This window comes from Hyaena hyaena, unplaced genomic scaffold (assembly GCF_003009895.1).
Source record: "Hyaena hyaena isolate Hyena2069 unplaced genomic scaffold, ASM300989v1 scaffold_375, whole genome shotgun sequence".
NCBI lineage: Eukaryota > Metazoa > Chordata > Mammalia > Carnivora > Hyaenidae > Hyaena > Hyaena hyaena.
Window position 1 is genome coordinate 238,755 of NW_024081006.1, and position 23,315 is coordinate 262,069.

General features: G+C 49.6%; 1 protein-coding gene across 2 annotated transcripts in view; it reads right to left on the reverse strand.

Moving 5' to 3' along the window:
• The window catches only part of RFTN1 (raftlin, lipid raft linker 1), a 204,102-nt gene that overhangs the window by 2,851 nt on the left and 177,936 nt on the right, over window positions 1–23,315 (reverse strand). For both annotated transcript variants that reach the window (XM_039250580.1, XM_039250581.1), the window contains exons 8-9: window positions 9,859–9,962; window positions 7,391–7,472 (exon numbers count right to left, since the gene is read on the reverse strand). In XM_039250580.1, coding sequence (XP_039106511.1) covers window positions 7,391–7,472; window positions 9,859–9,962 — 186 coding nt within the window. The remainder of the gene's footprint in view (window positions 1–7,390; window positions 7,473–9,858; window positions 9,963–23,315) is intronic.

Genomic DNA, 23,315 nt, shown 5'->3' on the forward strand with positions numbered 1-23,315 from the left:
GCTACACCATGACGGATGCCAGAAGTCAATTCCATCAAGTCAAGGGTGCCGTGTGTCATATTTACACCTGTATCCCTGGGATACAGCATGGAGTCGGCACTCAAAATCTATCTGTGGGGTGAATGGATGGAAGGATGATGGAGCCCAGGCAAGCCGAATTATTCCTGTAATTCCAGAGTCAAAACCTAGCTTGAGCTTTGTGAGGAGGCACTGGTGCATCTAGACCTTACTTCTGGTTGCTTTCCAGAGAGACTAAGGAAGGAAACAAGGGAAAAATTTCAAAGTCCTGCTGAGTCTGCTGACTACATGAACTGCCCCAGAGGAAGCCAGTTTGACAGCCTGTGCACTTGGAATAAATCTGGGCAAATGAGCTTGAGCAGACAGAAATATGAAGGGTGTGAAAGAGAATACTTGGGTCACTGTGGTTACGAAAGAGGAATGTGTTCTGTGCGCAAACAACCCAGCAGAGACTGCAGCCTCCTTCAACACCCCAAACATACGGGGTGATCTCTGCCATCCTGAGGGGTCACTGTGCCCAGGATGGCCCCCACCTCAGAGGGGCGGCCAGTCCACTCCGAGGGGCCTGCGACCCCAGTGCTCACAGAGTCAGATGCCAGAGAGCTGTGGGCGGTAGACACTCAGGAGGGCGACAGCCACAACATCTTCAGGATGTACCAAGCCCAGTGGTGAAAGACACAAAGGATGAGAGAGAAGCCCTAGAGTCAGGACCCCCGCGGGACGAAGTGGTCTCGCCAGGAAGAAGAGCATGATGGGACTTATCTGAGGCAGACACAGCTCTGTGACGACGGTGCCATAGGGTGAATTTTGGTTTAAGTTTGCACAATGGTCGTCGCCTTCCACTTCAGCTGCACCACGTGGTATCACCCAAGAGGGAGTTAAGGGTCAGGCACTCTGCGATAGAAAAGTAAAGGAGCTGCACTGCTGACTCTTCCTTGCTGGGCTGGCCGGGGAGCCCAGGAATGCGCAGGCGCCATCAGTGGAAAACGATTTCTTAAGGCTTCTCCACGTTGTTGTAAACAACTTAGTGCTTTGCTAGGAAAAACCAAATGTGTGCTACGGGAATTGTTTTTTTTTTTTTTTAATCTGCCACCTCTGTGCATTTTTCAGTGGTGGAGCCCTTTGTCCTCAAAATATCCGCCTACTCGCGGCGTTCTCAGATCCAACACACGGAGGTTCTTGGATTTAAGAGTCTGGACAACGCTGGTAAACGTGAGGATTTCATCAAAGTAGAGAAAAAAGAATGCAGTACATGTCGAGGTTAGGCTTTAACATTCATCCTGTCCTCCTCCACCCTCCCCGCCCCCCTAGGTCCCCAAATGAGTTCCCCTATGGTGTTGGATGGGTTTCCCTCTGGGAAACTCCTGTTTGGGGGTTCTCTCGTATTACACTTGACAGACTGCCCTCCGGGACGGTTTGAGCTTCCTGCACCCAAGCCATGAGCTCCGACAACAGAGTCCCTGTGTAGGCGCCGTGACACCTCGGACCCCTGCCCCAGCGGTGCCCACTTTGGCAGAGACTGCCACGCAGGCATCTCAAACCTCACACCCACCAGGACAGGAGGCTGACTCTGACCTCAGCACCACGGCTGCCGCCCCCAACAGCCACCTCCGTGGCTCGTGGGCACAGCACGATCGTGGTTCATACCTGCTGCCATGTCATAGGCAGCCGCCACTATGTTTATTTCCAATCCAAACAGAAGGGCCTTTTTAAAAAAAATCGATGTCCCCAAATTATCAGAGCCTCTGCATTTTGCATGTTTTTAGAAAAAGGCCAGTTAAGCCTGCCTATATACAGTACTTTGAGAGGTAGCCAGCTATCAGGGAAGTCAGAGGAAGCCTTACTTTTGCCAATAAAGTGGTGAGATTACTTCCGCTGAAAGGCTCTAAACACTAAAATGTCAAAGCATGATAGCATGGTGGCCCAGATCCCCTGTCTCATATCAGTTCTGGCGCTCATGAGCTGTCTGTCCTCGGACAAGTTATTGATCACTCCAAGTCTCAAATTCCTCATCTCTAAAATAGGTGTCCACCCCCCAACCCCCACCCCCAAGGCTGTGCTGCACCTCTGGGGGCCATCCACGCTGTAGTGGATGCCAAGAGGCCCCTCTGCAGTTGAGCAGTGCTCAGCCCTGGATGATTCTACCTGTGCCACATTCTAGCCTCGACTCTTGTCCTCTAATGCAAACCCAGCCATTGTCTCAGGGGCTGCTCTTGCTAACTAAGCAGAACTTTCGTGCATCCTCTGGAAGCCCAGCCACATCTAGTTTCCTGGAGAAGATCACATTTTGTTGATTTGCTATAATCCACCAGGAGAACATACCCGCCTCTTTCGCCAGGAACCAGCCGGGGCTGCTGGACAGAGGATTTGGTGCTGTCAGCACTGAGCTGGTGGGAACTCTCTGTCCTTAGTCATCACAGGGAAATCTGTCCGGCCAAATGCCTTCTAGGACCACCCTGTTTTCTGTGTCCTCAGATGGGCTGTGGTGACATCACTTGTTCCCTATGCCACCCGGGGGGGGGGGGGAGGGGGGAGTGGGCACCCCTCCACAGCTATCACGGGTGCTGCAGACAAGTACCAAGGAGGCCCTGACTCAACTCTTCCCTTGTCCTTCTGTCCTTTGTGTGGGCATTCTCATGAAGCAGGGAAGGAGCAGGGGCCAAAACTCAGGGTCTGTATCATCTGAAAGCGAAATGTACCAGGCTGTGAGGGCAGACTGTCCGCAAGGTACCTGCTGAGGAGAGCGTAAGCACACACCGAGGTGCCTCCTGTGCGCCTCACACTGTGGCTAGGTTCCCATTTCCCTGAATCTCCGAAGCACTACTCTCACTAATCACTGTCAGCACTGTTTTATAGAGGGGTGCACAGAGGTTCAGAGAGGTTGGGTAACTTGCCCCAAGTCACACAGCTAGAAAAGAACAGAGCTGGAATTCAAACACAGATGTCTCTGGCTCCACGCTGCCCTTCCAGCTTCTCATTCTTGGTGGATGAAAGGCTCTAGGCTCTTGCCCAAGAGGCCAGGGAGGAGAGGAAACAAAGCGAGAGGCCGTGTACCTTTGGAATGGTTCAGCCCGACGCTTAAATGCCTCAGCTTTCAGACTACATGATGTGAAGATGCATCTGTGGGGGCAGGCACTTGACTCATTAGGCCGAGTGGTTAGCTAATGGAAGTCAGATGGAACTGCCATTAAAGATACTTTGTTTTGACTTATTTAAAAAAAGGTCTACACTGACAGGCCTATTTAAAAAAAAAAAATCAATAATGACAAAAATTGAATCGCAGCCCACAGGTGAGCCAAGAAAGGACCCTAAACTACTCCCCTAAGGGAGACTCCACTAAGTCTGGCCCTCAGACTTCAGTGGGCGTCAGAATCATCCGGAAGGGCCCTGAAACCCAGCTGATCCCACCCGATCCCAGCGTGTCTGGGATTCAGTGCAACCTGGAGACGGGAGGGAGGCTTTGCAATGTTAACAGACTTCCAGGTAAGGCTGACAGTGCTAGTCCACGGGCCACACTGTGGGAAGCACGGAGCTACAGAGAAACAGCCCCCAGCTCTGCCCCCTGTGGAGGGGCTTCCTTGTCTTCCCACCTTCATGCCTGCTCCCTTCCTAACTGAGCTTCTCCTCCTCCTATAAGCTGAGAACGATCTCAGGCTTTAACAAACAACTGTTGTTCTAGTTCCCAAGGCTCAAAAAGGCAACGTCTCAGAAAGCAAGAAGAGAAGTAGGGACAGAGCCACCCCTGGGACAGTGACAGCTTCTGGGGTTGAGGACCTGAGGGCAGGTGTGTAACATGCAGATGCGTAAAGGCAGGCGGCCCAGCCAGGAGGATGGATTCCGTGAGAGCCTCTGAACCAGGTAAGCAGGCTTCCCAAGGCCGCGTGGCTGTGGCACTCGGGTGGGCCGCCGATGCCCACACCAAGAAGGAGTCCAGTGAGCGGCCATGTCAGAAATAACTGCAGAAGGGAAAAAAAACCGCCTCACTCGATAGCAGGGTGTCCAAGGCTCTGAGCGGCAAGGGCTAATGGATTTAATTCGCACATTTTAAAAACTGTCCGTTATCTGCCTCCACTTCAAGGAGCGGTAGCTGAAGGAAGACTCTGGTGTGGCGGGAACCACCTATTACCTTGGAAGGAGTTTAATTATTTCCTTTGAAAGCCACACTCACACACACACACACACATACACACACACAGAGGTTTCTTTCAAAGGCTGAAAAAGACTTGATTGGAGAATTTTCTCCACTTTGCTGATTAAAAGAGGACTCGGTGTGCGGTGTCCTTGCTGCGCCAACCTTACAGTCCCTTTTCTTCTATTTCAATCCATACATAATACGAATGTCCTGGGCTCAGACGTTTCACTACTCATTTATTGGTTCAACAAGTATCTGTTGAGTACCGACTAAAAGCCAAGTGCTGGGCATAGAAAAGTCAGGAAATAGGACTTTGCTCTCATAGAGTTAATGTCTGACTCTACCAGCAGAGGATAAACTAATGATTACAAATAATTTGAGACCAAAAGAAGAGTTCTGAAAGAGAGGAATGTGGTTCTTCCCAATGTATTACAAAGGGGACAGAATACAAAGGAAGAGAGTATCTGAAGTAGAGGGAATAGTCAAAGCAAAGGTCCTGTGGCAGGAAGGGATGCAGAAGAGCATGAAGGCTGCAGAAAATGAGGGTGATGGCAGGAGAAATAAGAAGGGCCAGGTCACACATGGTCCTGTGGATATCCCACTGCCGATTGCCACCTTTATCTTAAGAATCACACAAAGCTATAAGCAGTGGGGTGACATGATTCAATATGCTCATTTCTTTTTATTGATTGATTGAGAGAGCAAGCAGGGGAGGGGCAGAGAGAGAGAGAGAATCTCAAGCAGGCTCTGTGCTGTCAATGTGGAGCCCGACGCAGGGGCTCGAGCTCAGGACTGTGAGATCATGACCTGAGCCAGATCAAGAGTCAGACGCTCAAGTGACTGAGCCCTCTGGGTCCCCTGCAATATGCTTTCTTAAAGATCACTTTGGCTCCTGGTGGAGAACATATCTGAAGGGGAGACCTGTTACCAGAGGCTTAGAGTTCTTGAGGCCTGTCATGGCAGAGAGAAGGGGAGGGATTCAAGTTTCTAGGACCTAAAACAGACATGTCTTGGGGATGAAGTGACCATGGCAGCAAGGAGACGGGAGTCAAGGATGTGCCCTCGGCAGATGGGTACCTCCGGATGGCGGTGGCGCCCTTGTTCTAGACAGGGGGAGGGGGATGGGCAGGTCACAAGTCTCTCTGAGATGCCGAGTAGTGACAGGGCTCATGGCGCTGGGTCTCAGGCAGAAGCGAGTCCTGAAAATGCAAGTATAGGAGTCCTCCACCGGGAGGTGCAGAATCCGATTTCTCACTCTAGGGATGAAGGAGATTTTCTAAGGAAGAGATCAGAGAGAAAGAGAAATGGGGCTGGGTCTGAACCACCTGGTGGAAAACCAGGACCGTGTGGGGTCAAAGCCAAGAGGAGAAAAGGTGCTTCAAGAGGCAGACGGTAGCCAACAGCGTCAGTCCTGCGAGGGCTCAGGTGAAGACTCGATGGCTACTGCCATGAACACGGGGGCACCCAGACCTCAGGGGGAGCAGGGCGCCAACCTGAGTCAGCCGCGGAGCGAATGGCTGGGATAGTGAGAGGGGACAAGCCATCAGACTGTAAAGTCCCCGCTCTGGGGCTCCGCCAGTGAGTGGGGCGACCTTTCCAGGTCACACAGAAAACAAGTGCTGGACGCGACCCAACCCTACGAGTGGCCAGGGTGATAAATAAGTCCTTCAAATGAGAAAGGAGCCTCCCAGGTCAGTACCGCCGATGGGGACTGAAGTTTCTCCTGACCGCAAAATAGACAACTCCGTCCTCTGGACTCTGCTGCGGGAAGCGCTCCACCGTCTCACGGCAGCTTTCAAACTCTACCTCTAAAACCTCCTGCCTGTCGCCCTCTGGGAGCCTCACAGCCCTTGTACCAAAATCAAACCATGCGTCTCTCCTTTGGGATCCGCCCGCATCCCAACCAGGAAGAGTCGGCAGGAAAAGGCAGCACAACCTCAGGGCAGAGCTGGCGTGTTTTGGTGTTTGGCGGAGACCTCGCCTGGGCTGCTGCTGCTGTCACTGTGAATGCACGCGGTCCCCAGGAGCCTGGGGCAAAGCTGCAGCTGACAGCGGTCCGGGGAAGATCCGTCTTCCAGCCGGTGGCTGACTGCTCCTGGTGGTTAATGGTGGCTTCAGCAGTCGCCTTCTGGTCCCCGGCTGCCGTCACCTGTCACATTAGCATCTTGGAGCCAAGACAGAGACCTTCCTCTGCATTCTACACCATCTGGCTTCAGGTCGCCGTTTCCTTGGCGTTCCTCCCAGGGCCTTCCTGCCCGCCCGCCGGGTTTGCTGGCTGGTGAGGGGCTGCTCAGTCTGCTCGTTGCTTGCTGCTCCTGTCCAGGCTCCATGTCCAAAGAACATGAGGAGCTAAGGGCCCGGGGCGGGGGGCGGCGCCGAGGGCAGGGGATGGTGCCAAGCGTGAGGAGCGGAGCAGGTCCACAGGCTCTGCCGGAGAACGCTGCCTTGGCCATCAAAGGCGGCTTAAGCTGGCTTCAGGCGACATCTGACTTGGGCTTTGGCAAGTTCCCTGACTCACTCATCTCGAAACAGCCATGGGAGAAAGTGTGCAAAGTGTGGGAGTGGGAAGCATCGGGATTGTGAGACACAAGGGAAAGACTTGGGTTTGACTTCTGGAAACATGGGAACATTTCTAAGAGCAGCCAGTCTCTCCGCACGACTGTGTTTCCAGGCTGGTTCATGTGACACCCAGTGAGGGGAGAAAGGCCCCTGGCCGTCCCCCAGAGAGCCTGGCCCGAGGGTCCACTGCCACGGACTGTGGCTGGCCTCCGTCCACACCAGCCACTGTCCCCAAGAGGCCCTCGGGTCGGGACATGCCAAGAAGGAGCCCTGGCAGGGTCTCTCTGCCCAAATCACCAAACTTCTGGTGTCCCGAGGCACCCAACAGGCTGCACCCAGAGCTTGCAAGGAGATTAAGATTCAGAGAAGCTGGGCAGGAACTCAAGCCATCCCTCCCCCTGGTCACATGGCAGCTGACTTCATGTCCCCATTTTTAGTTTACTGGGACTGCCTGGCCTACCTGAGTGGCTAGCAGAATTATTCTACTCCAGTGTCCAGCCTGACCGCAGGAGACTGGCCAGCAAGACGCTCCAGTGCCTCTGTCCGGTGCTGGCAGCCTTGGAGCGGTTCAGTTCGCCACAGGGCTCAGGTGTTCCCCTGAGGGCCCCTGAAGGTTGGAGCTGGCCACGCGCTCAACTGCTATAGGAAATGCACCTGAGGAAGGCGGTCAAGGTCACTTACCTTTGATTCCTTCTTCTTGATTTTCTGAGGTAGACACGGTCTCTGAAGAAAGACAATCTGCTTGGTGGATACATTCCCCTCCCTGTAACACACGCAGAGCCAAAAACGAGTGGTTACACCTGGCGGGGGGGGGGGGGGTGTCCGCACACCTCACAGATGTTTTATCCCTTTGTTAAGGCTGACCACCCACAGAAAGGAAAGCTGCCAGCAGACAATGAGAGGTCAGAAATGAAGAAGCGGCACCCCCGCCCAGGCCGCCCCCTCTTGCTTCCAGAGGGCTATGCCAGAGGCTCAACAAAAGATTGGTGGGCATCCCTGCCAAGTCAGCTTCAGAGCTGGAAACTCTGCTTCCCTCAGTGTGGAAGAACAGCTGGCACCTTGGCCAAATGATGATGAACTGGCTTCTTCAGTGAATCTCAAGAGGTGGGAAGCCTCTTCCAAATCTATCTTCGGTAATGAGCCACAAAGAGGTCAGATTGGCCCGGGGTGGGTGGGGAGCTCTGCCTGCCCGGCAGCCTCTACAGAAATGGCAGGTGTACAGCCTGACTGGGCAGAGGGTAGGGCCTCTCGCCTGATTCACCCCTCCTGGCCCCAGGCCGGCACAGGTGAGGGTGCTCAGGAGCACTGCTCATTTTTATGGCAGGGAGAGTACGCGTTCCTCTTGGACCCCAGAGCTGCCTCTAAGGACGGTAGACATATCTGTGGAGATCACGGTGCTCACCCCTGCCTCTGCCTTCTGAGCACTTTCTTGGATCTCTATTTGCAAATGCTTTCTCGGCCATGGTGCGCATCACTGCACGGAATGTCAGAGGGAAAGGAGGGAGAAAAGGAAAGTACTTTGTGCTGGGGCTGGGCCGGATGCTGTCATGCATCATGGCTCATTTAAGTCTCAGCACAGAGCTCTAAGGAGCGGGACCCCACAGCGAGGATTCTAGCTCAAACCTGGCTGGTCCCACGTGCCCCCCACTCCGCCCCGTACAGGGAAGCAGACGACTGGGGGGAATTGTTGAGCAGCTGTGAGATCTGACATGGAGACAGACACCTGTCTGCACCCTTGCGGTTTAGAGACCTCCACATGCAAAGCCATTCTCATCGTGACCCTCGCCCTCCGGAACGGGTTGTGGGGCAGGCATTCTTCCATCTCACAGACAAAGAAATGGATTCAGGGCAGCTCTGGGACTTGACCAAGATGGGCAGTTCCCAAGTGGCAGGCTCACAACTTGGGTTCAAGTGTTTGTTCTTTCCACCCCTCTGCATCACCCGAAACCCACAGGAGTCTTGGCTGTGAAGCAGCATGGAGGCTCCCAGTGGCCCAGAGGTGCTGCAGACTAGTCCCCCACAGTGGGCAGTGCCCCACTGTGTGCCAGTTTCGAGAGGGAGACATGATGAGAGCCAAGATGGGCTCATGGAGGGACCTGGAAGCACTGATCATCACCATCATTCTCACCCTTCGGTTACACCGCCCTGCCGTCCCCCCAGATTGCCAGCCTTGCCTCACGCTGGCCGTCACCCTGTGAGCACGTGGCAGGACTCGGGGAAGGCGGGACACTGAGGACCATGGGAGGGGGCATCCCTACAGGTCAGCAAAGGGGCTGTCTGGCCTAGGATGAGTGCCCGACTCTGCAGGCTGAGGTGCTAGTCCCAGGTTCTACCACTTACTGGCTGTGCGGCCTTCGGGATGTGACAGGGCCTCTCCAAGCCTCAGTTTTCCCCATCTGTAAAATGGGAATCCTATCTATGCTTATAATCCCACAGGATAGTTAGAAGGATTAGTTTAGATACACCCAAAATGAAGATGGAAGGCCTTTCAGGGTGGTACGACGGGGACAAGCCCATTAGCTGAGGGGACGGTGGGCCAGGCTCAGGTAGACAAATGTCCCTAAACGTGAAACTGTAAGGACCGCCACAAGCAAGGGTCAAGACTGCAGGTCTTCACATCCTCTTTGTGGGACTACTGACCAGGGCCCAGGGCTGTGATCTTGGCTGAGGCCTTCAACCTCCCTGGCCATGCTTTCCCCAGCTGTAAAATGGGTTTAATAAAAAGATTCCACCTTCTATGTGTTTTCTGGGGACTAAATGAAATTTGACACGCAAGGTACCTATTCAAGCCAGCACAGAGCACACAGCAGGGGCTCAATTTCTTTTGCATCTGAATTCCTTGGGCCCCTTCCACCCAGGGGCTCATCTTTGACATGCCTGGCAGTAATGATTCACTGGGCAAGGCTCCCCATGTGGAAAGAGGGGTGCAGGAGAGCGCTCTGTGGGGTGGCGGTTAAAAATCTGAAATCTTGGTTCTGTCTCTTCCCAGCCAGAGAGTCTGAGTGACCACATCAGCCTCACAGGCTTGTCACAGGATTAAATAAGTTATGTGCACAAAGCACTTACTGGGAACAGTGTAAAGCACGGAGGAAGCGTCGAGTAATGATAATGATCATGATAATAATAATCACGATGACTACTATTGTTACCTGGTTGTCTTGACGACAGGAGTAGGTAGCACGCAGGTGAGCTGCCAGCCATAGGCCGCCAGGGAGTTCAGCAGGGGCACGTAGTCTGTCTGCACCTCGACACCCTGGGGGAGAAAGGCCACTGTGAGGGCTGCCGCTGCCCCACGTCCGCCCCTGAGTGGCTGAGGGGGTGCAGTGCAGCAAAGCGGGAGGGGGGGGGGGTGGGGTGGCCTGCAGTCTGGAAGCCGCGCTCCCATGATGCTTAAAGATTTCAGAGCCAAATGCCAACGTGGGATTTCTTTCCAGGCCCCAACTCGGTCTACAAGAAACTGGAGCAGAAGGATTAATGCATCCATTTGGTTTTATTCTTGTCTGAACAAAAGGCCTCCTGTGAGTTTCAGTGGAGAAGCGCAGTCACCTTGCTTCAAAGCCGTGTTCAGGGCACAGGACAACGCACACGGGTGATTTCAGAGCATGTCATGGGGAGTTAAACAGCATTTCATTAATGACCGGGTCGTTAGCATCATCCAGCCACGGCGGTGGCAGCACTCACGCACACACGCGCGTGCCCACGCACCCACCCGCACACAGGAAGCTTCACCTGTTACACATCCTGCCATAAAGGGATAAGTGTGTGTCCGAGGGAGCGAACTTACCTTTCGATTTAAAAACTCAGTCCTGCCACCACAGGAGAGCGCCCTAACTAGAGGCCACTGCCCTGGGTTCCCCCTTGTGCTTTCTCAAGGCAGCAGGCCTGATGTCTTCCTCAGGGCTCCTCACTGACACTGGAGGGGCAGCCCCGCCCCTGCCCTGTGAGTACAATGGACTCCCCATCCCCGTTAGGTCAGCTTCTTGTAGTTGGCCTCGGACCACCCCACACGTGTGTCCAGATTCTTTCCCACACAGGCAGCCGTCTGGATTCATCCCGCTAGTGGGGGGTACAGAGGCGAATGAGGGCACAGTCCTGCTGCTAGGGTTCACAGTCCCGCAGAGGCAACAGTGCCAACACGCAAGTAATGGAAATACAGAATGGGCTGCAGGCAGGGCCACGAGGCTTCGAAGGTCAGTGGGAGAGGAAGGATACCCGCCGTGGTCAAGGTGGGCCTCCTGGGGCCCAAGGGCTGGGCAGATAGTTGACAGGTGGAGTTGGGGAAGGGGCATTCCTGGGGGAGAACTCCAGCATATCCGACAGAAGACCACACTGGGCTTAGAGCACCGAGGAAGGTGGGCTTCCCTTGGGGGAGGCACTGCTCAGAGGGCACCATCGGTGGTGAGTGGCTGTCCTGCTGGAGGACCTTTGGGAATAGAACCACTCATCTGGCTGCTCTGGGCCAGGGGGCTGGAAGACAGATGAGCCCTACCTCTTCAAATGGCTGTTAAGTTTTTAAAAATGTTTATTTCTGAGAGAGAGAGAGAGAGATCAGGAGAGAGGCAATGCACATGTGCACAAGTGGGGAAAGGCAGAGAGGATCCGAAGCAGGCTCCAGGCTCTGAGCCATCAGCACAGAGCCTGACGCAGAGCTCAAACTCACAAACCGCAAGATCGTGCCCTGAACCGAAGTTGGATGCTTATCTGACTGAGCCACCCAGGCGCCCCTCAAATGTCTTTTAAAATTCCTGTCACTGGGCACCCAACGTGGCTACCAAGTTGCCTGAACTGCTGGCAACTACTTTATCCTTTGGGAGCCTGTTTCCTCAACTATAAAAAGTAAGTCTTGGCCTCTGGCAGTGGCTCTCAAAGTGTGGTCCCTGAGCCAGCAACACTGGCCTCACCTGGGAACTTGTTAGAAATTCAGTCTTGCGACCCCGCCGAGACCCACTAGATCAGAAACCTGGGGGTGGACCTTGGACTCTGGTTGAAAGAGCCTTCTCAGTAGTTCTGATACGACTGCCTGGGCAGTCAATTACTTCTCTTCTGATGACAGTGAAGGCTCTGCAATTCTATGGGCGAGTCCATCAGTTGTCACCTCCAAGCTAACCTTCTCCATTCTTCTCCACTGGAGAAGGGAAAGTAGAGGGCTCTGTAGGGACCAGATTTGTAAGGGATCTGGGGCAAGGACGGGGAGAGTGGAGGGACGAAGGGGAATAGAAGGATGGGAGGCTAAGGAGGGGGAGGAAAGGAAGGGCCTTGATAAAGGAGGGGGAGCTAGAAGGGAAGGATGGAAGGGAGGAAAGGAGAGAGGAATACAGGTGTAATCACTTGATGGGGGCGGTCAGGAAAGGACCTCGTTCTGACCCCTTCTCTGAAGCCCCCACCCAGGCCAAGGGAGGGCAGATGACCCGGTGACACCCCTTTCTGCCAAGTCCTCTGGGCACAGCTAGCTGCATCCCTCCTGCCTGCAGGGCCCTCACCACCTGCTGTGGCTGCTTTATCCTGACAACCCCGCCCCCATCCCTGCATTTCCCATTTCAAGAGGGGAGGGAAAAAGTGTTAAATCCACACTCTCGAGCTTTGCGAGGTTATGATTACTTGGGCCTATCAAGAATAACCTTCCCACTTTATCAAGCACTGCGACAAACCCGCCACAATCAGACAGTAGCCATGGCAACCAGGACAAGCTTTGGCGCCTCACAAAGCCCTCAGTGGCAGAATGGAGTCCTTTTATTAGTGACTGTGCCCCGGCCGGCAGGGTTCTCTCCGCGGGCACCCAGCGCAGCGAAGACAATGGACAAAGCCCCGATGAAGCCTGCCTGACCTGCTCAGACAGGCCTCGCACTGCAGCCTCTATTTCGCTCTGTTATATTTCATTTTGTCGCTATCTTAAAGAGAGAAGACAGCAGGATTTCTCCCAAACAGTTTTTCCCCTCAGGGTAGAGGATGTCAGCCAGAGGGTGCAGAAGCATAAAGACTACAAGGAAAAGAGAAAACACAACAAAACATAACCCCGCTTGACAGAGCTGACGGTTCAATCTCAAGTGTTAATATCTGGCCGTCACGTGGTGAGTTGAAAAGTAAAATACAAATGGTAGGGGGTGAGGTGTCACACTCTGCCAGACTCTCCCGCTCTATTTGGGATGGTCTTGATTTAATTAATGTTAAATGTGATTTTTCGTAAGCATCTATCAAAGCCTGTTTGCATATTATCAATACTGTGCGAAGACGGCATTTCTAGAATATGACACGAGCCCCATGCAGTTGGTGGAAGAGGCTTTCAAGTCCATTAGCTCAGAAAGGTGGTAGAAAACCTATCCGAATGGAGGCTCCCTTTGATCTGCTTTTCTGTGACACTCCAGTGAGGACAGAAAAGCACAAACAGCACTCCAAAGACAGCCTGCTTATCAAACGGAAAGACATTTCTTTCTGGAAGTAGGAGCACAAATTTTAATTAACTCTCCACTCTCCTGTGTGGCTCCGTAATCTCCCATCACACCTGGAGTGCTAAAAAAAATGGAGCATGTCCTGTGGTTTTTCAACGTGTATAAAAGGAATTCATTTGTATTTATGGCTCTTTTTTCCTTTGTTCCCTATAATTTCTCCAGTGGTCGCAAATCAACTAAGGAAACAGACATCCAACACAGCCTTTCCTCACTCTCCAAAAATCACAGCAGAATGTGGAGTTTACTAAGAAATGCCTCTGTCTTCCGATAATTTTTAAAGATCCCCTGTGTAGGGAAGTAATCAGGAGGTAACACACGGGTCCAGGGAGAAAGTTTATATCCTGAATGTCAGCCTGCGCTCCTCTCTTTTCTGCTGTTTCAATCTGTGGAAGCAATCTGGGAGAAAAGCAGTTTCAAAGAAAAGACTTGGCTCCTTCTACAAGCTGTAAATGAAGAGAGGAATTTAATTTCTCATAACTGAAAAGTGTGCAGGACCAGCTCTAGACTGGTCTCTGTATCTGAAAACAGTGACTAAGGATGTTTGCCTCTGTTCCCAAAAGCCACTGGGATGGGCCCTTGCCTTTCATGGAGAGGGCATGTGAAAGCAGAGCCCTGCAAAAACACATGTGTGTCTTTTGTAAAATTGCTGCCAAAACACTAATGCCCAACATTTATTGGCATAGTACATTTATTCTACTGTTTCTTTACTATCAGTTTTATATATCTTTGGATTTCCTACCATGGGAAATAAAGGTGTAGTATTCCCATACACTTCTCTTACTTCGTCTTAGTGCCCCAAATGGTCATAGTGTAATTTTAATCAAATCAAAAGTCAGGGTTTGCATTATTACAACTTTGCAAATAATTGCTCAGTGCTGGGTCAAGTAATGCACTGTGATTATGCCTTCTTTTTCACAAGGTCCTTTATATTTCCTGGAGTTAATCATGTCCTTATTTTTTTCTTCGTATATCTGGTTATACACGATACCCATCACTAATATGTACATATAGTGATATAACCATCACTAATTTATTCTATATGCTCAAACACCTGTATTTTATGCCTATCAATAAATATCCCATGTGCCTAAATACATTAGTTCTATTTTTGTTTTCTCCATCAGAGTCATTACTTCTGGAGCTTTCTGAACCCTTGCTCTAATCCTGGTCTGGCTACTTTCCATGCTGGGTTCTTCTCCTACTGCTATCTAAGGCTGGTGTTTCCTCCACATTTTGCTGGAGTTCATCTTCCAGGGGCTAGGAAACAATGTCCTGGAAATCATTTGAATCTGTGAGTTCATAAACGTGTCTTTGTCTTCACTCTTAACTACCAGTTCAAATACAGAAGTCTGGGTTGAAATACATTTTTCTGTTCGGATTTTTCAAATATTACTCCACTAGCTTCTAGAGATCAGTACTGTTATTGCAAAATTTCTTTTGATTGCTAATAGTTGTAACCTGTTGTGCTTTGTAAGATTTTAGGATATTTTTCCCCATGACGTTTCAGAATTTCACAATGTGCCTTGGTGTGCATTGTTTATACTCAAAGGACTGTTTACACTTGCTGGCCTTCCAATCTGAGGATTCTTGTCCTGAAAAGTGTTCTTTTATTTCCCCTTGATAATTTTTCTTTTCTACATTTTCTCCCTTCTTTTTGGATTTTCTATAAGTCCAAATGGAGGACTGATATTTTCATTTTATTACGTCTCCCCATCTTCTTACTCTTTTTATTTTACCTCCTGAAAGATTTCCTTTATTTTTCAGCCTTTTTATTACCTTTTTAAATTTTCTGCAGGCCTACTCTGAAGACCCAAAAGCTGTGGGGGTGGGAGCTGGGAACTTTACTACCCTATGTAAGAACTTTAAACCAATGCCCCAAGTTGTCAGCTCTGCAGTTCACTCTCCACCATCCCATGGTCATTTATGCTTCTAAAACAGAGCCTTTCTCACATTCTGCAAGTGAAAATGGCTCCTTGTATATTCAGGTTGTAGTTTCCTGTGCTTAGCTCAACGAATTAGCATCCCTCTACCCACTTTTTATTTTCTAAAAATGTGTTGAAATCATTCCTCTTCTCTTCTTCCAATCTTTTTGTTCTTATGGATATCTTATTTGTCTGCCTGCCTGCCTGTCTAACTAACTAACTATCATCTACAGTCAGTTTTCATTATTCATGGGAGTTATGTTCTATAATGCTGCCATGAGAATTACTGAGTACTCTGAACCACTGCTCTAGGGGAAATACTGGGTTGGGTTCCTGTGAGCTACTGATGACATCTCATCACCTGATCAGTACAGAATCTTGTTTTATGTGTGTTTCTGTTTAAAGGCACCTTGTTTACTATGTCTTGTTGATTACCTTTGAACTCACGGACAACAGTGCTAGAACTCAAGCCTGAACAAAACTTACGTAACACATGTATTTGCCCTACAAGCCACATCACAGCCTTCTTGTGCCTACGAACACCAGACAGCACTTCAGCATTAGGCTTGGGGCCACTTTCAACAGCAAAATCATCAACAAAAAGCACAAAAATGTGAAAAATGTGGCACTAAGCAGACTCCAAAAAGGACACTTGTTTATAGTAGGAGAGCTGAAACAAGAAGGCAGAGGTGGCTTTGGCTGGGAACATGAATTTTGGCACTGCAAGTTTTTTGGCACTCTCCATGCCTGCAAGAGATAGTGAATATTGATCTGGGGATTACAGAAAAATTTAAGCGAGTAGGATCTGCAAAGATAGAATCCATGAATACTGAGGATTGACTCTATCGTCTACCTACCTATCATCGATCATTCCTTTTATGTCATCTCACTGGGATTTTTCAGAAGAAAGCAGACATCGATGCCTATATTCAACTCCCCACATTTAACACAATTTTATCATTTTATTTTATTTTATTTTTTATTTTTATTTTTATTTTTTAATTTTTTTAATGTTTTATTTATTTCTAGGAGAGAGAGAGAGACAGCGTGAGCAGGGGAGGGTCAGAGAGAGAGGGAGTCACAGACTGAAACAGGCTCCAGGCTCTGAGCTGGCAGTCAGCAGAGCCCGATGCGGGGCTCGAACCCACGAACCGTGAGATCATGACCTAAGCGAAAGTCGGACGCTTAACCGACTAAGCTACCTAGGCGCCCCTATCGTGTTATTTTTAATGGGCCAACTGGAAGCCTTTCTAACTAGCTTAGAATCTGGAAGCCATAAAGTAAAAAACAATAGATTTGGTGACATAAAAACCTTTCTGCATGACAAAGGATAAGCTAGGGAAAGTCAAAAGGCAAGATGGGAAAACATTTGTAGCTCACATTGCAGACAAAAAATAAAGAGTTCCTTAAGTCTGGTAAGAAAAAATAAATCCAGTAATCCAAGTTTTAAAATGCCCACAGATAAGCGGAGAGTCAAAGAAAAAGAAATTCAAATGGCCATTAAGCACATACAAAAAAACCCCACCAAATCTCACAATAAGAGAAATGCAAACTAAAACTACTGAGATATATATTTTCACCTATCATATTGGTAAAAACCCGGAAGTTTGACAACTGCTTTGTTGACAAGGCGTGGGGAAGCAGGCTTTCTCATACATTGCTGGCAGGAAGGCAAACTGATTCAACCTCATGAAGAACAATTTGACAGTACCTCTCAAAATTGCAAATACATTTACCCTTTGACACAACAATCTCACTTCTGGGAATCTACCCTATATATATAAGACATGACAAATGCACAAAGTTATTCACTGGAGAACTGTCTGCAATAGCAAAACACTGAAGATTGCCCAAGTGTCCATCAATATTAGACTTGGTAAATTAAATTGTGTTTTATGCGCATGATGACTTGGGGGTCTGGATATGGGCTGGTCACGTGTTAAACCAAGCCAAGCAGGACAAGGAGGACAATGAGAAGGACTGAATCCAATTTTAGAGATGCTGAGTTCAAGGAAGAGTGGAAGGTTCAGGAGGGAGCTGGATGAGATGGGGCCTGTGGTAGAAAAGAACATGCCCACTCACGCCCCTAAATACGTCTACATCCTAACCGGTGGAGGCTGGGAATATGTCACCTTCCATGAGAAAAGAGATTTGGCAGATGTGATGAAGTTAAGGATCTTGAGATGGGGGATCATCCAGGTGGGTTCAATGTCATCAAAAGGGTCCTTTGAAGAGAGAAGCAGGCGAGGGTAAGGGAAGGAGCTGGGAAGCGGGAAGCAGAGGACAGAGTGACTGGCCTTGAGCAGGATGGATTCTCTAAGTTGAAAAGTCAAGGAACAGCTTCCCTCCTACAGTCTCCAGAAACCATGAAGCTCTCCCAACACCTTGAATACAATCTCTTACAACCCATTTTGGATTCCTCACCTCCAGAAGCGTAAGAAAATAAACCGATGCTGTTTTAAGCCACTACAGCAGCCGCAGGACACTACTACATCATTAAAGGCAGGGAGAGGGAGGATGAAAATAAAGAACAGGAGGGATGGCTAGCGCCAGGTAGCTGCAACTCAAGGAGCTTTGAAGACAAGATCTCCTGGTGAGAAGGTGAGCGACCGGATGGGGAGAAATCAGCTCTTGAGCAGCCCGGGTGGGAGAAATCTTTTCAGGAGAAAGATTCACACCATGGAATGTCCCAAGAGGCCAAGCAACAAATAGTCTGGGAGACTCTGTGGAGTGGACGGCGAGGTCTCGGGAGACAACACGCAGGACCTCTCAGGGGGGAAGTGGCAGACGGCAGAGGTCGAGCGTGCAGCTGGTAGTGAAGACGACACAGGGTGTAAACATGCTCTCAGGAAATGTGGGTTTACCTTGACTGTGCCTCGGTGCAGCAGGGACCCTGGCCACAAGGGCATGTGGAGAAGAGTCCTGCCCGCATGTGAGGGAAAGCAGAGACCCAAAGGCAGGGCACGAGGGAAATGCCGAGGGACGGGTCATCTCTGTTTATCCAACGGCGAGTGGACGCTATGAACACCGGGGCAGTCTTGCAGGAAACTCAGCGAGTCCTTCAGTATTTCAAAGGGCAAGGCTATTCTCACACCACTCTTCATTTATGAATCTCCACACACAGTCAACCTGGTTCTGTGCGGAGCACAGGGAAGCTGGGAGAGCCCCTTCCCCTGTGGCAGGAGATCCTAGACCAGTGGGTGTGGGGAGAGTAACAGGTTCCCCCACCAGATGGAAGCCACCAGGAGCTGTGCTGGAAGGACAGAGGAGTGAATGACTTGCCCCTCCATTCAGGAGGTTCACGCTAGAGAAAGGGTAAATAGTCCCTGTGTCCCTGTAAGGCCAGCTGCAGAGCAGCCCGGCCTCCCAGCCCCGCCCCCGCCCCCCGCCCCCTCCCCCTCCCCAGCCTCCTGCAGGACCACTGCCTCTGCAAGCCGGAGGGAGGGGCAAGGACGCTGGGCCGGCTGGAGATGTTGTTTTCCTCTTTGTTTTACACACAATGCCCCAGAAAAACATTTTCCTGATATGTAATTAGGCCAACATAATAGAGTCTAAGAAAGCAGTCGGTCTCATTTTAGACAACTTTGGCTTTCATAACGTTCAAAGAGAATATGTTAAAAAAAAAAAAAAAAGCTTAGTTCTCAGATGTAGAAGAGGGGGCAGATGAAATCCGTGCAGTACAGAGTCTAGTCTTCCATTTCAAGACTCTTTACCCACCCCTGCCGCTTAATTCACATCTTTGCCTGATTTTCCCCACCATGCAAGAAGAAAGGTAACAAATTCTAGAGCCCTTGGAGAGCCCGACAAAATAATAATAATAGTTGTTACTATTGTTTGCGATGCACTGTTTGCAAAAATGGCCTCAATTATTACCTCCCTGCCTCCAGGCCTCTTTATAACATCACTCTGCGTAAAGAGGTAGAGTCCATCTCCCCACCCCTTGAATCCAAGCTGGTCTTGTGATTTTCTTTGACCAAAAGAATCTGGCAGACGTGACATTATGGGCGTTCTGAACCTAAGCTTTGGGGGGTCTTGCTGCTTCCGTGTGCTCTTGTGGAAGCCGGCCTATGCCATGGGGACATGCCCGGGCTAGCCTGCTGGATGATGTGAGACAGGTGACCCAACCAGTGGCAGAGGTTTGAGAGATGCCAGCTGGACCTGCCAACCACGGCCAAAGCATGAGGGAGTCCGGGGTGGAGTGGTTAGTCAGGCCTCCGCCAGATCACCACAATCATCTGGCTGATCTGTGGACTCACCAGCAACAATTAAGTGTTATCTTAATTCACTAAGCTTTGGGTGTTTTATTCGGCAGTAGGCAGTAGAAGCTACCTGATCCCCACTAGTATCATTCTAGGAAGAGCCGAGTGCCCAGACAAATGTCTAGAAGGAAGATCGTAGCGAAAGTCTTCTGGTCTAAGTTGAGAGAAATAAAATGTAATAATAGCTGCTACTGAATGGAATTCAGTGTTTTTAATTTTTCACCATGCGCAATGCTGGCACTCCCGGCCCTCATTTCCTCCCTGCCAGACACGCTGTGACCTTGCATTACACCGGGAGCCCCGAAGTCTACCTTACGCTGACCTACCTACCGGGCGGCCCAGCACTGCCACCGGCACACCCTGGGGGAGAGCGATAAAGACCCCCGCTGGGGAAGAACATCCCGGCTCGGGACACTGCTCTGGCTTCTCCTGAAGAACAAGGCACGCCAAGCTGGCAGGAAAACCAAACCTGCGTGTACAAGATAACAGTCCCCTGGATTCTCGGGCCAGCAGGGCGATTTGGGCCTGGCGTGTGTGGTTTTCCCTGAAGCCCCATCCGGAGGAGGTGGAAGGGGTTGTGGGGTGGCAGGAGACGGCATGCCAGACGTACTCAGAGCTGCGTGCTGACATGCACCTGTGTGGGCAGGATGGGGACAAGCGGAGTGTAGGAAGGTGGGACTCGGGGAGTACGCTGGAGGTGATGAGGCCGGACGGCGTGAGGTTAAGGCAGTAATGCCTGGGCAAACCCTGACCCTTAGAGGGGACAGCCGCTGCCACACTTCTGAGTGCAAACGGTTAAGCATCTCAGAGCTGCTACTTCCTGCTGGCTTCCCAGCGGGACCTCATACTGCAGCAGCACCACGGGGGCTTACGCCTCCAGAAGCTGACATTTCACACACCTACTGAATGCATCAGGGGTGAGCATGTCCTCTCCGCCAGACCTGGAAGCAGGTTTGTTTGATAACAATTAAATGAGAACCGGTTTCTCCAGCCAGGGCCTTGCCAAGTCCCTCCCACTTGAACTGATGGGTGAGGAAATTAGGTTTTCTGGGAGTAAATGGGATTTGTCACTTTATTACTCCCTCTTTAGACAATGTGAAGTGGATGGAGGATTATTTTCTATTCCTCTTTCTTATTTTTTCACCTTATCAACTACCCAGAAAAGAGAGGATTTAAAAAGAACTTTCCCACAGTATATAATTAGAGGTGTTTACTTTGGAGTTGGGAGCCCCAAAGTTCGTCAGCAAAAACTCAAGAACTTGTAAGGCTACATCAGTTACCACCTTCTTCTACAGTAGAGTCCTGACACCTTACCAGTAATCATAAAATGCTAACCCAGAAGATGGCCCTGAACAAAGAAAAGTTGGTTCAAAATCTTAGCAGAGGGGGACATGGCAGGAAAGGATTATTCCATTGTCACTGCACAAACCAGCAACAGACAGAGCTACGCAAGACTCAGTGTCTTGGTGTGTCAGGCTATGCTGACCTCAGGTTCACTCTGAAAAGATGCTGCTGTGGAACGCTCAACGCAACAGATTTTCTCTCCGTGACTTTCTCCACCTGGTAAATTCAAGATGCCACGTTCCCACTTCGGCATCCGGTCAATATTCTCTTCAGTCAATTTTCTCTTCACAGTGACCCAGTTGTCACCATCTTGTTGCTATGGTTACCATGATTCTAACTCAGCCATCTCTCCCCATGCTCCCCTCTCCCTCAGGCCAAATTATGTTGCACTAATCCCACAGCATGTCCTTTGAGGCCCCTGCTCCTGCTAAGTAGACTTCTAGTAGAGCTTCCAACAAGAATATACAACCTTCAGGACACGTCAGATCCCTGACTGTCCAGTATCCCAGGAGTTCTTCCATTTTCTTGGGCTCCCTGCTCTACTACAGCCCAGAGTTAAATCCACCAGAGCCTGTAACAATACTCTTGGGTTTCCACCAGCATCTGGACTGTGACTCCCCAAAGAACGAGCTGATGAAGAACAAACCAAAGTCAAAAAAATAAAAATGATCTGAGACAGACTGGTCAGCTCTATTCGGTGTCCTCTAAAAAATCCCCTTATCACCCACTGTCCCCTGCCCTATCACTTCATCTTATTGATCACTACTTGGCACAGATTGGTTTATCTATTAACCGCCCTATCCTTCACTGGAACGCAATCTCCATAAAGGCAAGGATTTTATTTATCTCATTGCCAATGAATCCCGAGCATCTAGGGAAGTGTCTGGCACAAACGAGTGCTCAACAAATAGTTGTCGAGTAAATTAATGAATGCATCTGCCGTCGCATTTTGGGGGTAGATTCTGCTGCCACTGTCTTATGTTCTGAAAGTCTTAGCAAACATTTAACATTGATGAGATCTGAGTTTGCCATTAAAAAATATGAGTTAATTTGCCAGGAGGGTGTGATACCCTTCTCCTGGGCATTCTGTAAGTGGAAGCTGGAAGTAGATTCATCTATGAAAATAAAACGCACAGAGTCACATCCTGGTCACCAATCATTAAGGTCACTGGATGTCTTAGTAAAGATTATCTGGTAAATTATTAAAACTGGCCACACACAAATTCGTCCGCTCCCTGCATCTGCGTTGCTGCAGTGCAGAGCATCCTATCGGGAGATGGTGTCTATTCCCTCACCTTTTGAATCTGAGCTTGGTTTTGTGACTTTCTTTGGCCAAGGGGATATTAACAAACATGATGCAGACCAAGGCATGAAATAAGATAGCACACTGGGGCTCCTGGGAACCCTGAGACTGGCATCCTGTGAAGAAGCCCAGCTAACCTCCCGGGAGTTAAGATATGCAAGACCCTGTGCGCCCCAGCCAACAGCCAGCCAACCATCAGCCACGTGAGTTGAAGCCACCCTGGATCACCCAGGCATGAGAGAGCCCAGGAAAGATCAGCTATGCTGCTCCAGTGTAGAACTGTCCAACTGACCCAAAGAATCATGAGCTAAGTAAATGGCTATTTGAAGCTACAAAGATTGGAATGGTTTGCTACACAGCAAAAACTGATAGAGATTAGAAAACAAAACAGCCAACTACCATTTAATAGAGACAAGTCTACCTGCTTCTTTCAAAGTGACTTTGTCCTCACATGGGAGGACAGAATCTCATGGCTCAAATAAGCTTTAAGTAATGCAATACTTTTGTGATGAACCCTGAACTTTACCTTCTTGCCCAATGCCCCCTTCTGAACACCATCAAGAACTTTCAAGGCAAAAATCACATGTAAAATTTGTTTCTGGGTGCCTGGGAGGCTCAGTTGGTTAAGCAACTCTTGATTTCAGCTCAGCTGATCATGTCACAGCTTGTGAGTTTGAGCCCCACATTGGGCTCTGTGCTGACGGCATGGAGCCTGTTTGAGATTCTCTTCTCTTCCTCTCTCTCCGCCCCTTGCCTGCTCCTGTGCACGTGCTCTCGCTCTCTCTCTCTAATTAAATAAACTTTGAAAAAGGTAAAATCTATTCCAATGTGATAAAAATGAAAATTAACTTGCTTAAAAAGTTTGGACCTTTAAATCAAAAGGTGATATGAAGTATAATGATAAACCTGAAGAAAATTCCTGATTTACAAGCACAAGAAAATGGAAATCATCTAAGATCCACCAATGGAAAACTAATGAAGTAAATTAAAATATGATTGTTCATATACTGAGATACTTTGCAGTCATTTAAATTGATGAAGATGAGAAGAAAATATACCGAGATGTTATGTTGTAATGTGGCTCTGTTCTCGGTGACGATGAGAGGAGGGTTTTTGCTTTTTCCTTATTTGTATTTTCTAAACTGTCTTCAATTACAAACACCACTTTTTCAAAACATCTTTATTTGAGATGTAATTGAAATATCTAAATCTTCACCTATTTAAAGTCTTCAACTCAATGGTTTTTAATATAATTAGAACTGCGCAACCACCACTACAGCCTAAATTTAGAACATCTTCATCACTCCCCCCAAATTCTTGTACTCATTAGCA